At 39.9% G+C, this 16,062-nt stretch overlaps 3 protein-coding genes across 3 annotated transcripts; 1 reads left to right on the top strand and 2 right to left on the bottom strand.

Moving 5' to 3' along the window:
• The first annotated feature begins 3,582 nt into the window (after positions 1 to 3,582).
• LOC137711701 (growth-regulating factor 8) lies at positions 3,583 to 6,329 on the top strand. The gene is made up of 4 exons (XM_068450963.2): positions 3,583 to 4,249; positions 4,389 to 4,553; positions 4,811 to 5,144; positions 5,626 to 6,329. Exons 1-4 carry the CDS (start codon positions 3,880 to 3,882, stop codon positions 6,221 to 6,223), a joined length of 1,467 nt encoding a protein of 488 aa, XP_068307064.1. The 5' UTR covers positions 3,583 to 3,879; the 3' UTR covers positions 6,224 to 6,329.
• A 1,219-nt stretch (positions 6,330 to 7,548) lies between these two features.
• LOC137711015 (protein IQ-DOMAIN 17) lies at positions 7,549 to 10,349 on the bottom strand. The gene is made up of 5 exons (XM_068450206.2): positions 9,979 to 10,349; positions 9,582 to 9,863; positions 8,988 to 9,236; positions 8,710 to 8,829; positions 7,549 to 8,487 (listed from the first exon to the last, which is right to left on the bottom strand). The coding sequence occupies exons 1-5, from the start codon at positions 10,327 to 10,329 to the stop codon at positions 7,699 to 7,701; spliced, it is 1,791 nt and encodes a 596-aa protein (XP_068306307.2). The 5' UTR covers positions 10,330 to 10,349; the 3' UTR covers positions 7,549 to 7,698.
• A 3,677-nt stretch (positions 10,350 to 14,026) lies between these two features.
• Positions 14,027 to 15,812, bottom strand: LOC137711497 (uncharacterized protein At3g28850-like). Its single transcript, XM_068450738.2, has one exon. It carries the CDS (start codon positions 15,201 to 15,203, stop codon positions 14,220 to 14,222), a length of 984 nt encoding a protein of 327 aa, XP_068306839.1. The 5' UTR covers positions 15,204 to 15,812; the 3' UTR covers positions 14,027 to 14,219.
• Positions 15,813 to 16,062: the final 250 nt, after the last annotated feature.

Genomic DNA, 16,062 nt, shown 5'->3' with positions numbered 1-16,062 from the left:
AAAAATTAAGATTTTGGAAGATTTCAATAAGTTGTGGATTTTGTGGGATTTGAGAGCCAAAAGTATATATAACCAATGCTAAAAAGAATCCAACCTCACCCCTTAGGATTTCAAATCCTTCCACCACAATCCACCACAGTCCATTCAAATTCTTAAAACTCCATATGAATTTTATAGGAATCTTTAATCCTCTTAAATCATATCAAATATATCACTTTTAAAATCCTTTAAAATCCTTTAAAATCTTAGTTTGACTACACTCCTTGACACACCCCGACCGAGATCAGGGCATGCTGGCCGTCACATGGAAGTAACGTAACCATGTGCACAGTGCGGAGCTAATAAAATAATAATAAAAGTACGAATAAATAAAAACCAGCTATACACAACGTAAGAACATACATGTGCAAGCGTAAGTGTGAAAACAAAGTTCAAAGCACGAAGACCTAATGCAGTCCGGGAGAAACAACACTACATAAACACACCCAAAGGTGGTCCTACACTGGTGATACTCTGTCAGATATGCCGGAAAAATCCTCTGGGGAGCCACCAAAAGTGCTAGCCAACTAGAACCTGGAGGGGCGCAAAACAGAAAGCGTGAGTGGGCAAAAACAAAGCTTTTCAAAAACCATTTTTATAAACAAAGTTCTAACCCCTCGCCGTAAAACCTGTATACTTCCCAGAAAATATAATATACATATATATAAATCATGCTCAGAAATATACCATGTCAAATGCTTCTAAATAGAATGCAAGTGCTCAGGAAATGTCAAAACTATGTAATGTAATCTGTCAGCCGGAGTCACTTAACGTGACCTGTACGGCTGAATATAGAACTCAAATCTCCATCTCACTAACTATACCTGCACACGAGTCGGAACCACTTAAAGTGGTATGTACGACAGGACTAGGTGTATAATAAGTACGCTCAAGTGCTACGATCACGTAAGGCTGGGCGAATAATCGCGGGTCACCTACGAGTCGGAACCACCTAAAGTGGTATGTACGACAGGACTGTGCACCTAACTTGTATCCAAGATGAGCGTGTGGTGTGGGAGGTGAACATCACGTGAAGGACTGTGCCCAACTCTGGGCGGGAGCACTAACACCGGGGGTGCAGGTTATGAGCTCTCTATGCATCTCAAATCACTACTGAACATGAATATAACCATAACTTACCTGGCACTTACCTGTGTGTCCGCAGCACCAACATACAAATATATATATGCTACTAATAATGCATAAACAAACGGCAACATAATGCATGGCATATAAACGTATAAACGTTTCAATTCATTTTCTGGGAAAAACATAAGTATATAGGTATATACGGAAAACCAAAAGCCCACTCACTGGTAAGTAGAAGGGCCTTGCCTCGAGTGACCACGCTCGTCCTCGGGATTGGTCTCACCTATATGCGAAACAACTATAAAAACGTTAATTTTAAAGCACATAACCAACCTTACGAAATAACTTCTCATACAAAGCTCAAATGGGGTGTATGAATACACCAACGTGATCTACTCAACCTCAGGAACATCCCCATATTTTTAGAAAAATTTTCCGCTGCCGCACGCGCCCCCACGCGCCGACCAAGGCACGGCCACGTGTGCCGCCCACGCGCAGGCACGTGCCTGGCACACTGACGGCGTCAGTTAACGCGGTCAGGAATATTCCGTTAAATCTAACTGATGCCGTTAACGCCGTTAGGAATATTCCGTCCAAACTGACCGAATATTCCGTCATCTTCTCCGGCCAAACTCCGGCGCCGGAAAACCGGAAAACCGGGAAAACTTTAAAACCTTGTATCTCACTCGTTTTTCAACCAAATTTCACAAAATTGGTACCAAAATGAAGCTTACAACAAGAGGAACAAATCCATACCACTTTCAAGCACTAAAACCCACGGAATCTCACCGGGAAAACACTACCAACTCCGGCCAACCTTGTAACTCACGATCCCGACGTCCAAAACCTTCAAACGAACCACCTCGAGCCTTCTAAGGACCTCACCAAGCTTCCTACAAGCTTGAAATTCCCAAAAACACAAGAATTAACGTGTGCATGAACAGTGACCAAATCGGGGTATCCCGAGTTCAACGTGAAAACAAAGGTATCCTTACCTGAAATGGGTATGGTTGATCTCCTAAGGACCTCACAAGCACGAATATATAATTTGTTTCCTCGATCTGTGAAGGTTTCAAGGGTTTTGGTTGTCGTCCGTACAAAAAGAATAGAAATGGGAGAGAGAGAGAGCTCGGGATAGGGCAGAGAGAAAGGGTGAGTGAGTGTGGTGTGTGTGTGGTCCAAAACCACCCAAGCAACACCCAAAACAACCACACAACAAAACAACCATGTTAGGGGCAAAATCGTCATTTCACCCCTACGATACGAAAAAATCCGGGACAGGCTGTCACACTCCTAGATTTACCGAATGTATGTAATCTTATCTTAATAGCCGCTTGTTGCAATTTAAATTCGTGTGCATGTAGTCTAATAACTTGCTGGACAAAATATTGGATTTCTACCTATGTGTTCTGCATTCGAAATTCTCTGCTCTTCTAAATTAATGTAAAATTTTCGAGTTTTCTCTCGTTCTCTTAATAATAATAATTTTTCCATATATAATTTTTTTTTTAAACAAGCACCTATACTGAATTATTCTAAATTACAAGGAGAAAGATGTGAAACATTCTTTTTAATATAAATCTCCTACCACACATTAATAGCATATTAATGCACCTCCTTATGGAGTTTCAGTATCACATAAGGCAGTAACATACTTTTAATATTAAAGTAAAGTCGGCCCAAAGAATGCATCCGGTGAAGTTCTTATTTGGTTTGGAGGTTTCAAACCTTTGTTCGCTTTTCACTAAACTATTCATTTCGAATTAAAAATATATTTATACTAAGAGTCAGGATGTAGGTTAAGCTACACGTGTCATATATAATAAATTGATATCGAACTCGTCATCAATAAAATTGAATATAAAACCTCATACTTACAAATAAACGAAAAAGAAACAACTATTTAAAATAAATGAAAACCAATGAAAAAGGTTTGAAAACTTTGAGTTTTAATCAAAATGACAAAAAAGTTTTGTAAGTGAATAGTATCAAAAGTGAGTTTTTAGAGTAAAAATGTTATTTTCGTTAAAAGTTTCTTAAAATAATTAATGTTGAGAGAACACACTATTGTAGCTAATTATTTTTTTTTCAAGTGGTGCCCTCTATTTATGGGAGTAGGATTCTCTTTTTCTTGTTTTCCCTCTCCTCCTATTTGAATGGTCACGGTTAAATTACGTCAACATCTTATATTAATTTTTTATAGAATGAAAAAAACAAAATAGAGAATGTGAGAAGAGGGGATGGGAAGAGAAAAAAAGAATCCTTTTCCTTTTTATGGCCAAATATTGGGACCTATAAGGCTATAATCCCCTACTTTTAGAAACTTAACACTGTTAGATTAGGCGTGAAGTAAACGTTATGTGCCACGGTGAGAGAGAGAGAGAGAGAGAGATGTTATTCTGGGTTTGTTGCCAGCTGCTTGTACTAGTTTTGTCCTTATTCATAAGAGGAAGTAATGTTGGAAACTTGGGTAGCAAAGCCCAACACATGGCTAAAAATGGCGGCACCGCCACACCCTAGCAAAACCCCACCCCCACCACCCCCCCCCCCCACCCCCAACAACACCACCACACTCGCACCCACAGAAGAGAGAGAGAGAGAGAGAGGTAAAGCTAGCGTGGGTTGTAATTAAGGCCATTTTCCTTTTTGGAGTTTTGTGGGGTTGAACATTGAAGGGGAAGGCGGTGAGAAAAACTCAGAAAAGGTGCCCTTTTTTATTTCAATTTTTTGAGTTTTTTTTAATACCAAATCATGGGAAAAAGAAATGGGTTTGCTGAGAAGGGAGCAGCAGCAGAAACAGAGTGGCTGGGTTTGATGATGCAAAACACCCAGCAAACCCAACAAACCCAGCAATCATTTCCTCGGAAGAAGACGATGACGGTGATGCATCATCATCCTCATCATCATGATCCTCTGCTTGCCAGTGCAGGAAGAGAAGCTTGTGGGGTTTGGGATAACAGTCCTGGTGCTGGTGGTGGACCTTTGTTTTGCAACACAAGCAATCCAGTCCCGAGTTGTCCGACTGATTTATACAATCCTGTCGGTTCTGATTTTGTCCTCCCAAAGTCTCTGCAGCACCATCTGCCTGGCTCTGATCACACCTTGGCTTTCAGTTCCTCAGGTAAAGTTCCCACCTTTATTTCTTAAAAAAAATAACAAAGATTCCATACTTGATGAACAGTTTAGTTATTTTCTGGTCCTTTTTCTGTTGGGTTTTTTTAATTTTAAATTTTTTATATGAAATTTTTGAATTTGAATAGGTGGAATGGTGAATGTGAGACTCCCTTTTACAGCAGCTCAAAGGGAAGAGCTTGAGAGACAGACAATGATTTACAAGTACATGATGGACTCTTCCCCTGTCCCTCCCCAATTACTTTTACCAACTTCCAAGAACACATCAAATGTCCCTCGTTTGTTCCCAAATTGTAAATCTTTCTCCTTGTTTTTTTCATCTTTTGGAATTTGTCTACAATACACTGGAGTATTACATATTTCGGCACTTAGAGCCCTTACATTCAACCCGTAGATTGGATCCAACGGCTCTAAGTGCCCGTGAATTCCGATGTATTTGTAGGCAGACTCCATCGTTAGGTCTATTTTAACAACGTTTGTGTTCCTTTGTCTTCAAAATACAAAAAAAACCATTCCTTTGTTTTACTTTGTTACTGGGTTTTTTGTTTAGTGGTGAAGGGTTCACTGGAGTTGGGGATTTCTGGGAGCTCGGATCCGGAGCCATGGAGGTGCAAAAGAACAGATGGAAAAAAATGGAGGTGTTCCAGAGATGTAGCTCCGGATCTGAAGTACTGTGAGAGACACGCTCACAAGACCAGGAACCGTTCAAGAAAGCCTGTGGAATCCCAAACCCTAAACCCCAACTTCCTCACCAACAACAACAACATGAGAAGTCCTACGGCTAATTTTTTCAGACAAAGCAACATCACCAACCGGCAAAGTCCATATTCTGGCAACATGGTTCCTAGTGCTGCCGCTGCTGCTGGATCACATGTCCAACCCAGGTGGGTTTGGTTTTGGGTTAGGTTAGGTTTGGATTCAATTTTTTAATGCTATGAAACTTAGGACCAAAACTCATTAATTCGGTTGTATTTTATTGCTTTGTTCTTATCCGTTCCCTATTAATGTGCACAGGATGTCACTGTAGCATAGCAGTATTTCAAGCAATTAGTCACTACAATGTGTTTTAACATTTTCACTTGGCATTGCTTAATTGGCTTGTAATACCGTCATTGTACCATCCCGTGACAGAAAGTTGTTTCTAGAGAAACATACCTACAACAAGATGCCGCTGCAGCGGTATTTGAATTCTATCAATCACTGCGATGTGTTTTAACTTTTCTACTTGGCATCACATAAATGAATTGTGATACTACTACAGTGGCATCTCGTTGCAGAGAAGTTCTTCTCATGTGATGTGGTTCTTGCTTGGATGTTTCCTTTGTTTTGTGTAATAAATGAGGTTTTTGTCCTTGACCATGGAAGGTCCTTGGCTTGGTTCATGAATGGGGAAGCCCCAGCTGTGGGTGGCTCAAACCAAGAGTGGGGGCAAATGATGCAATTCAAGCTGGGCCTAAAGAGCAGCAGTCACAACTACACAAAGCCTACTAACACAGATGTGGATGTTCCAAGGCAACAAACTGAAAGCTCACTGAATTTGCACACAGATTACAGCGGTGAAATCCAAGGCCTGCAAATTCAACAGACAAGGCATTTCATTGATGCATGGTCAACATCAACATCAGCAGAAAGAGAAGAAGATAGAGTTTTTGTTTCTCCAAACCAGAAGCTGCCCTTTTCATCTCTCACTCTATCAATGTCTGGAGGGGAAGGAAGCAATGAAGAGAGGGAAAATACCCAAATGGGGCTTGGAGTTTTGGGGGAAGAGAGGGAAAGTGTTGGGGGTTTGAAGTCCCAGTGGATGAACCCTATGTCATGGATGATGGGGTCACCACCTGGTGGACCATTGGCTGAAGCTTTGTGCCTTGGCATTGCTGGTGGTTCTAATGGCTGCAACAGTGGCTCCACCATCTGTAAGAGCTCTAGTGGAGATGCTAGGCAAGAATTTGATTTGACTAACTGAGGAGGGTAGTGATGGTTTGTTTTCACCTAAATGTTTGAAGTTCTAACGTTTGTGTCTGACTCTTGAGGTTGATCATGAATGGGAAAATAGTTACTGTTTTAGTTGATTTTGTTGCCTGCATACTATGCCATTATGTTCTAGATTTTAGAACATCCTAAAATGAAAATTTTGAACTCTTAAACTAAACTACTCACTAGTGTACGAATCAATAACAGTACAGAGATAAGAACGAGATCGTACCCACGAAGATTGAGTTTCACTCAACGTCGCGGCAATTTGTCCAACTTGCTTATCTCATACCTTGTTCAGACGTGAAAGAGATAATGGCAAGACTCACAATGCAGATTGCAGACGTTCTAAACCTCGTATTCTACCAAACTTATATTCAGCCTTGAGAAACATTTGGTGCTGAAGAATTTCAGAGGCTAAACAACCTTACTCAGAATCAGCATCGACAAATGATGACGATGGTCCGCTAACAATTACAACTATCAGCTTCTTCCTCACCCTACTCTCAATTGAACTCAACTTGCAAATTCTCAGAATCTACCAAAACTTGTGACACTTAAAAACTAGGAAGAAAAAGAGATGGGTGAGAGGCCAGCATCTCTGCCTACGTGCATCCGTATGATGTGTGGGGCTGGGCCAGCATCACAACATGATTGAATACTCCTTTTCTAGTTCAAACATTATTTGAGTTGTAAATTCCAAATATATTTTGTAATAGTCTACTTTAGAAAAAAAAAATGATATAATAAGCAACTTTAATTTATAAGGAGTATATGAGCTTGGATGCATGAACGGGCAAACTACTTTAACCAACCAGTCGAACCAATTTTGCTTGTAATAATATTTCACTTTAGGCTTGTACCATGATGTATCATTTTGAGTTTCCCAAAAAATTAACCTTATGGGACGTCTCAAAATCACCATTTTCATCCTTTTTTATTCATTAAATTCCCTTGCAACCTCCTATTGTAATTAGCCCACAAAATGAATCAAAAATTCAGTTAGGATTTCAAATCTCCTACATTTTCTCCTTTTTGAACCCAAATTCCAAAATCCATTTGAGTATTCTTCACTTTGTTCATTGGTCTCTTTGGTAATCTTTGTTCCTTGGTTTCTATCCCGTTGAAGAGTAAGGGATTGCATCCTACATCGATTGTCAAAGCAATGATACCGATGTGGGATAAAGGAAATTTTCTATGGTGCTTCAAAGTACTCCATACTTCGGATTTTTCATGTTATAATTTTTGAAAATTTCGGAAGTCAAGATTTAATAGTTAAAACAATCTGAAATATCCTATACTCCGAAGTATCATAAATTTTTCTGATAAAAACCTCCTCTCATTGCTAGAACATTACAGAACAGAGAAAAAAGCATCTCATCCAACCAAACCAATAATAAAATTTCCATTCCAGTTCCAAACCAGACAACAAATTAAAAACTAGGTTCACTTTCATAATCACTTGCCTCACTTTAACCACCACAGATCAGTGGTTGAACATGGAGAAATCTCTCCCCCTAGGGTATCGGCGTACGACGACAAGTTCTCCCTCCCATAGTAGTCATTATTTTGTACACTCTTGAAGCTAGGACTTCTCAAGTTCTGGCTAAAGCTACTACAATCAATGCCAACACAATCATGCTGTTGTGGCTCAGCCGAGACAGGGTACAAAAGGCGCTTCTTGGCTGAACCGCTGCCTCTTTCTCTCTCGGGTGTAGAAGGCCTTGTTTTTGGTGTGCTAAGCGATCGAGCCTTGGCCTTTGCAGATTCAGTAGAAGCCATGTAATTTGGTGTTCCAGAACGGCACATTGCACCCCTGAAGCTGCAATAAGCATTGGTGCCTGATAAGCTTGGTGTGTGTGCAGCTGATGAACAATAGTATTTTTCCTCTTTCGGGCATCTTGGACTCGCCGTCCTCACTTTCAGAGCTTTTGGTTTTGAAGGAGAGGGTGTTGCAGGCGAGAGATGATTCATGTACTGTGATTTGTGCAGGGGTGAAGCTGAAGCAATGGCGTAGGAGGCCGGCTGCTTTTGATGTTGCGAAAATGACGATGAAATTGGGACATTTGAAGATGTGCATGAGGAAGGCCTTGAATTCGTATCGATCTCAACTGTTTTTATGGAGTCCCTTTTGTCAATTGAAGCTCGGTTTCTGCTCTCAAATTGCTTCGTGGCCATCCATCTTTCTAGCCATCTTGTTCTCTCTTCTAGCTCTGCATCATTCCCTGCAGACGGGTTCCTCCCAGGCCTCCATATCTTCAATTAGTCATCAAAGTACTAAAGACATTAGCTTGTTAGACAGAAACTTACATGCATGCATGTGACGGTGTCCTAAACCAATCACCAACTTTCTGACGTGGCATTGTATGATTAGCTTGGGATAACGCCTGCCATGTCATTTCGAGAAAAATTTTCTTCTAAAACAAACACACAGGTACTAAAAGAACCATATATTTGAGTGATGAAAAATTGATCAACCTGATGAGAGAAAGCATAAGCCAGAGCCTTTTCACGTTTTAAAGCAGCTTCCTTTCTACTATGCAATACGGGTTCAAGCCCTTCGTCCCAATAGTCCTCACCAAGACTTTTCTCCCTAGACTGCTTGACGTAGCGGAATATAAGAACGAGGAATTAGACAAGCACCGGAAACTAGTAACTGAGAAAACCCTCGAGTTTTATCGAAATCAAGCAAAAACACGAAAATAAAATTCATATTATTATGCTAAAAAGGTGAAGAGGTAGCAGCTGCTGCATACTATTGACTTCCTGTCACGAATGTCCCGAAGATATCTGGATTCCCACAAGTGAAGGTCTGTTTCAGCAAACGTGGAGTTTCGACCGGCGTCATGCGAAAGCCTTGATCTTTCGTTGCGAACCTGATCTTGTACTCGAACCAGAGCTTGCATGCATTTCAGTGTCAGCTTTGCTTGCTTCCTAACGTTATGACCTCTCACTAAAGCTTGAAGCTTTACCAGCCCCTTGAGTGCATGTAGAGCTCTCCTTGCCTTCAGTCAAAAACCACATTTGCAATATGTAAAAAAAATTCAAATAACGACCATAACCTCTATAAGTAATCACATCTCCATATTGTGCTCTATTGTTTTGTTTTAGGACTGGTTTGGGACTGCTTTGATAAGAATCACTTTTGTTCATAGCGGTTTTGCTAAAAGTACTACGTTGAAATTTTTATCGAAAATCCAAGTGCGTCTTAAAAAGGACTTGGGAGTTCATTCTGAACAAACACTTTCAAACATTTTCTTCTAAACGCCGTCAAAAGCGTATTTGTTGTTAAAAAGTAATTTTGGCCTTTCCCTAAGCAATCTTGAACATGCTCTTAGTAAGTTACTTACCAAGTAACCTCTGAATGCTGTTTGAATGAGTGTAGCAGCATAGTGTTCTCTAGCAAAGTTATTCGGTCCAGTGAGCCGAACAATTTCTACTGCCGCTTGGGCAGTAGCCACTGCTGCTTCAGCCACAGCTGCAGTTGCTGCGACCACAGCAATTGCATGCCGTTGCTCAGCATCCAAAACAGGATTCACAGGCGCACTTGCATCTACAATCACTGTCCTTGCTTCACATTGTTGAACATGAAGAGTAGGCTTCCGGAAAAGCCACCTTCTCTTTTCTCTCTTCTGTACACAAACCAAACATTGAGTACTCAAAAGGTAAAAAAAAAAAAAAAAAAAAACATAGATTTGAATAGTTTATAATATCGTCTTATGAAAAAATCGTATGCAATATTGTTACCTTTTCTTCCTCTTCTGGTTCATGTTCATCTCTTCTTCTGCTACTTTTTGGCTGATCGTAATCTTTAGTGGGAGACCTGAACGCCCTTTTCACTATAGTCAGCCATGAAGTACCACTCTTCTTTCCCATTTGAGTGTTTGAGCAAAATTTTCCAGCATCACATGAATTTAAGCTGAGGAAGGCAAAAGAAGAAGGTGAAGTTGGTAGAGAGAGAGAGAGAGAGAGAGGGGTTTGTTTGGTTACATGCAATGCAGGAATCAAAGTACGAGCTCTGAGGTCTCCAATATATTGTAAAAAACGACGGTTCTTTTTTTTTTTTTTTTTTTTTTTTTTTGGTGGCATGCGAAACATTATAAAACAAAAATGCAGGGGAGGTGTCAGATATTGTAAAAAACAATGCAATAAGTAATAAGGTTTGAGAAAGAGTGGACACAACGGCGAGAGGGAGAGGTTTCAATGTAGGAAGAAGAATCCAAAGCATCCTAGCTAGGGCTTCTTTGATTGATCAATGGCTTTAAATTTCACTGACGAAAATCTAATGGTTTCACGTGACATGGACAACTAAGGGACGAGAGAGAGAGATTTACAGTGAGAGAATGTGGCCAAATGTGAGTTTTGTTGTTATATTGCATCTTACATTTGCATGCATTCGAAGTCCTCGAAGACCACCAACTCTGCTCGTATTCATGGGTAAAAGCAAACAGAGTGGGGCTTCATTTTCCCAGTAAGCTCAGTCAAACTAGTTTGGTAGGGTTTCTCCTTTCGTCAATTTTTTGTTTAGGTTAATTTTACTTGCTCAAGTAAAACACATATTCAATCAGACAGTGGACCAGAACTCTCCCTTTCTTTGCATGAAAATAACTACGAAGCATGTGAATTTCTACTAGTTTTTCTGAGATTAAATGGGAAAAATTACCAGTAACTAGTTCCATACAAATCTTCAAAATCTGTGCCGACCCAATATGTGTAGTAGTGTCAGTGTCACGTCATATTTACACCTTGATAATGGCTAGGCCAGACTCAAATTAAAAGCTGCTTGTACATGTTGAAGAGAGGTTGAACTCAAAACATCTCGATTGGTATTTTAAGTCAAATCATGCAATATCTTGCATTTTAATTTTTCTCGTATGATATTTTATAATTAATTTGAAATACTTTCATAGTAATTTTTCCCTTGCATGAAAATTCTTCTCTAACTGTGGTTTTACTACCAAGATTTTTTTGAAATGAGAATAAAACTTAACTATTATAAATAAATAAATAACATTTCATTATTTGACGTCCGTTTATCTTGCTCTACTGCTCTATTTTGATTTGAAGGATACTCTTTAATAAGCTTCCAACAGAGGATCAACTGAACGATGGGGTATTTTTTAGCACTTAACTGCCGATTATGTTGCCGCAACTCTAAATCCGTTGATCACATATTTTTTAGCTATGGGTTTGCACAACGTCCTTGGTTTTGATTTGATGCTCAATTTGGCATTGTTCTTCCGCTTATTGGCTTGTTTTCGGATTTTTAGCTCTCTTTTATGTCGAAATGGTTTCCTCCACATCTTCGAAATGTTTGGTTGGCTGCAGGGTTTTTCTTGCTAATGCCTATTTGGAAGATGTGAAATAAAATGAAGTTTGAGAGCAAGTTCCCTTCATTTTTATGTATATGTTGTTCTACTTTTGCTTGGATTAGGGAGTTGGGGACTTTCTCTCGTCATCATGTACGCAAAGTTTTAGACAAGCAATCTCTCTTGGATTTCGACTAAGTTATGTAATGCTCTTCCCATTCTTTGACATCCTCCTCCGTATAATGAAATGTAAGGTTTATGGCCCTTTACTAATGTAACTTCTTTTAATATCCTCCTAACTAATGTAACTTCTTTTTTTCGTTATCAATAAAATCTCTCTTTTAAATTCAAAATTTTCTTATAAAAAATAAAGAATAGAAAAATGATAAACAAAAAAGAGAATAAGGGACTCATCATAATCAACCCCTTATTAATCTTGTGTGGAGCTTTTTCTTCATCAACTTCCTTACTGGTTTTCTCTAGGCAGACAGAAGAATCATCTATAGGAACTGGAAATATTAACCACCCCCAATTTCAGAAATGTTTTCTTCGTGTTTCGGATTTGATTGTGGAAACTATTGAAGGATTTTCTAATATTATGACCTTTGGTGGATTATGTAGGCTTATACAAAAAGAAATCACATGAGCAATACCCTTTTGTCCTCCTATGCTCTTTTTTTCTTTTTAATTTGTTTTAGCCTCTAGACTAAATAAATAAAAGAGAATTAGTGGACAAAAACACGAGGAGGGATGCAGAGGGAGAAAATCTGAGCGTGAAGATTTACTACCATTAACGATAAAGTGGGTTACAAGACAGACCAAACTTTGCCAAACCTTGCAACTGAAACCAAACAGTCGCATGTGAAAATTTTGAGCCTACTCCCGATTCAACACGCAAATTTTACCCCTTCACAATCATTGTGATTCACCCTAGATAACGCAAATATCCTTTCCTGGTATCCACTTCAATCCTCGGTGAAACTTCAAACAATAAAGAAAGTGAAAAAGCTTCAGAAAAGTACATATTCGCCAACTCACGTCACCCCTTTTCAGGACCAAAGTTCCACAGAAAAAGTAGAGGCCTCTAAAACACTTTATACTTAGGAATGATATGTTCATTATTCCTCAAGCAAATGTAAACATTCATGATGCAATCGGAGTTCCACCTACTCACCGTAAACTGATATATATATTTTTTTTTTTCTGGAGAACAAAGCAGTCTAAGCAAAATTTAAGCTTGATACCACTGGTTTATGTCAATCTAATTTAGAAGGTTTCCGCCACTTATGTCGTTCCTTGCTAATCTTAGAGCACTTCCACCCCATGAATGTACCCTAGGTTATTGGGCAATCAAATTGTACTTTTAGTTAATGACACGTGACGTGATGAAATTGGTTAAAAAACATATCTGAAATTAAAAATAAAATTATCTTTTGTCATTTTATAATAAAAAATATTTTAAACCAATAGTCTGTTCTATTCAATTTAGGGATGGAGATGCACTTAAACAGTTATAGTAAAGGTAGTAATTGTCCTGCTCAATAGCCTAATTGCTTGGGCAATTTGGTAGGGGTGGAAGTGCTATTAAAGATTGATCCCTCTCTTCCACTAACATGCTAGATTGCCAGTTAAATCACTTTGCATAATTTGGATGGGAAGATATGGACAAGCTTTTGGACAATTATTTTCTTGAGAAGAATACAAAAGAAGAGAAGGGAAATGACAAGTCGGCATTGACTAAGTTTGTGTTTAAAGGTGTTTTAAAGATTCTGTACGTTCTCTCACGGTCGGTACTTCCCTGGACTGAAGAACTGTTTTAGTTTCTCCACTGATAAACCAGCGGACTCTTCGCCACAAACTTGTGGCAGCCAAGAAGCATCAGCATTCTCCATATATTCTTCAAATCCACGTTGAACTCTATCATGGTACAACAGTTCTCAAACAATTGAAGGGTAACTACTAGTTTAACCCTGTACTATCATAGTAAATCTTTCATTCATCGCACTGGATTTTCTGAAAATCGTTACGACTAGTCATCTGAAAGATAAGCGAAACTAAGACATCACTAACTATGCAACTGGTGTGCCTATGTTCTCCACATTCAACGAAAGGCGACTAATTCCGGAGATTAAAGTGAGTTCCAAAGAATCTGTAATTTATTGTACCAACTGAAGACTGGTTTTTTGGATTTTTTTTTTTTCTTTTATCAGAAGACTCTTAAGTGTTCGTTTGGTGCCTAAGATTGGATAACTCGCTCTATTTAAAATATGTTGTAAGAAGAAATAAAGAAACATTGTCTAAGTTACAGGCATAAGATGGATTACTTGTTAAGGAATTTTGTCCCTCACAAAACGGCAGGATTAGAAAGAATAAGTTTCCCTCATGTCTAATCTCTTCTAATCCCTCAAATGAAAACCACTCACCAATCAGTCCAGAAGATTAGTATAACTTCACAGAAAACAACTACACCAGCAAATCAATACATCTTCACAAATCAAAAGCAGATATATATAAGTTATATAACTATCAACATAAAAACAATAGAGTAGAGTACAGAATTAGAAGCCTTTGGTTTCCATCAGAAACTCAAAAGAAGCCCCAACTTTAAGATAGAAGAAAATGCTTAAACACAATTTCGACACGAAAACAGAGATCTTTGCATCTCGTGTTCTTCACCATTCAGCTACAAATTGGGCAAAGCACCAGCCCATTCTCATTACACTCAGGACACCTCGTCACCACCGTCGTCCCCTTCCGCTGCCCCGCCACATCATCATTCACTATCAGCACCATCTTTGAACTCCCATTGCACTGGAAGCAGGGCAAGAACCTTGCCTCCCCACACCCTTCACACACAGACCCAGCTTTTTTCTTTGGACACCCAGCAAGAATCTCACCCAGCAAACCCTCCTCCAAAATCTTCAGCACCTCCTCAGAGCCGCCTATATATCTCCCCTTCACAAACACCCGCGGCGGCACCGCCGCCTCCTTCCCTTTCCCCTTCATCAAGTCGCTCAACTCTTCTCTGAACCCGCGATCCATTGACACGTCACGCTCGACAATCATCACCCCGAGGCCTTCTATCTCTGCCCGGACAGCGTTGCACTCCTCAAAAGTCCGCCGCACTCCTCGCAGCGTCGTCGTGTAGACAACGACTTTGTTTTCCCCGCCCGGCGGGCATATTTTCTCGAACCGGTCAAGTGGGTCCTTGTTGTTCACCCGGAAGACGCTTTCGTACGGAGATTTGAGAATTGCGCGATTCGGGTTGGAGTTTTCTTTATCGAGGGTTTTTGGGTCAAAGGAAACGAAGGGTTTGGGCGGCGGAAGCGGCGAGAATCTGAAGCTGTCGGCGTCAAGCCCGTCCATAAGCTCCCATGAGTTAATGACTTCCGGGTCGGAAGGCAGCGGTCTCGGGTCGGACAAGAGTGACTTGGGTTCGGACTCGAGCGACTTGGGCTGGGACAAGGGGCTCGGGAAAATGGACCCGAGAGTGAATCGAGGAGGGGGTGTCGACGGAGTGGTGGGCGCAGGCGGCGGCGGGTCGAGAGTAAGGAGGCCGTAGGTGGAGGAAGTCAGCGAGACGATGTGGTGGCTCAGCGCGGAGCTGCCGAGTTGGGAGAACTCGTCGTTGTGGTTGAAGAGATTAGAAGAAGCACAACCCATGTTCTCGTTTCTGGAATTGCGAGCTTCGATTGCTAACTGTGAAGTGGCGGAGGAGTGAGACCTTTTTTTGGAGTCGAATTTAATGTTTTTTTCTAAATTTGGAAGGAATTAAAGAACTTTTTTATATAATTTTGAAATGGGGATTCTGTGGCACATGAGATTTGAGCGCTAAAATTTGATTCAAATTTATTGTGCATGGGTGTTACGAAGACGGAGAGCGGTGCCAATCATTGCGTTACAGCGTTAGGAGGACTGCGTTCCTTTCCTTTGCTTTCCTTTCCTTTCCAGTCAAAAGGTTTTCGGCTTCCACAACTTTAGAGTTTTAGACAATGGGCCTTCTGGTTTCTAATAATCTAATTTCTACAGTCCATCACAATTTCTGTTTACATGAATCGGCCCAAAGGTTCATTGTCTCTTCATACGCCTTGTTCATCTAACGGGTCATTTGCTCACGTACGAGTCACTGTCATCAGTTGATGGATATGGCGTTGTTGACACTATAGTGTACGTGAATGACATTGTTAGTATTCTAACATGTTATGTCATGTTATGCTGTTATGCTGTTCAATATCGAATTTAGACGAAAACCAGAACCTAAATGATTTAGAATCTCAATGATAATAGTGCTCCGATTATCAAATTATTGTTTTAACACCCTCAACAAAATTGTTGAAGAGAGAAAAACCATCTCTTTGATGGTTTTGCAGATTTTGATCGTTCTCTCTGTTTCTGGATTTTATTTATTTCAAGTGTCCCCTCTTAACTGTGAGAATCTTATAAACCGATGACTTTTCTAAGTCGAGCTTGGTCTTGTTCTATAGTTAGTTAACTTCTCAACATGATTAACTTTATAATTAAG

This window comes from Pyrus communis, chromosome 6, assembly GCF_041283825.1.
Source record: "Pyrus communis isolate YQ-2024b chromosome 6, ASM4128382v1, whole genome shotgun sequence".
NCBI classification, from domain to species: Eukaryota; Viridiplantae; Streptophyta; class Magnoliopsida; order Rosales; family Rosaceae; genus Pyrus; species Pyrus communis.
The sequence above is the reverse complement of the archived record's forward strand: the minus strand, read 5'-3'. Positions and strand labels throughout refer to the sequence as shown.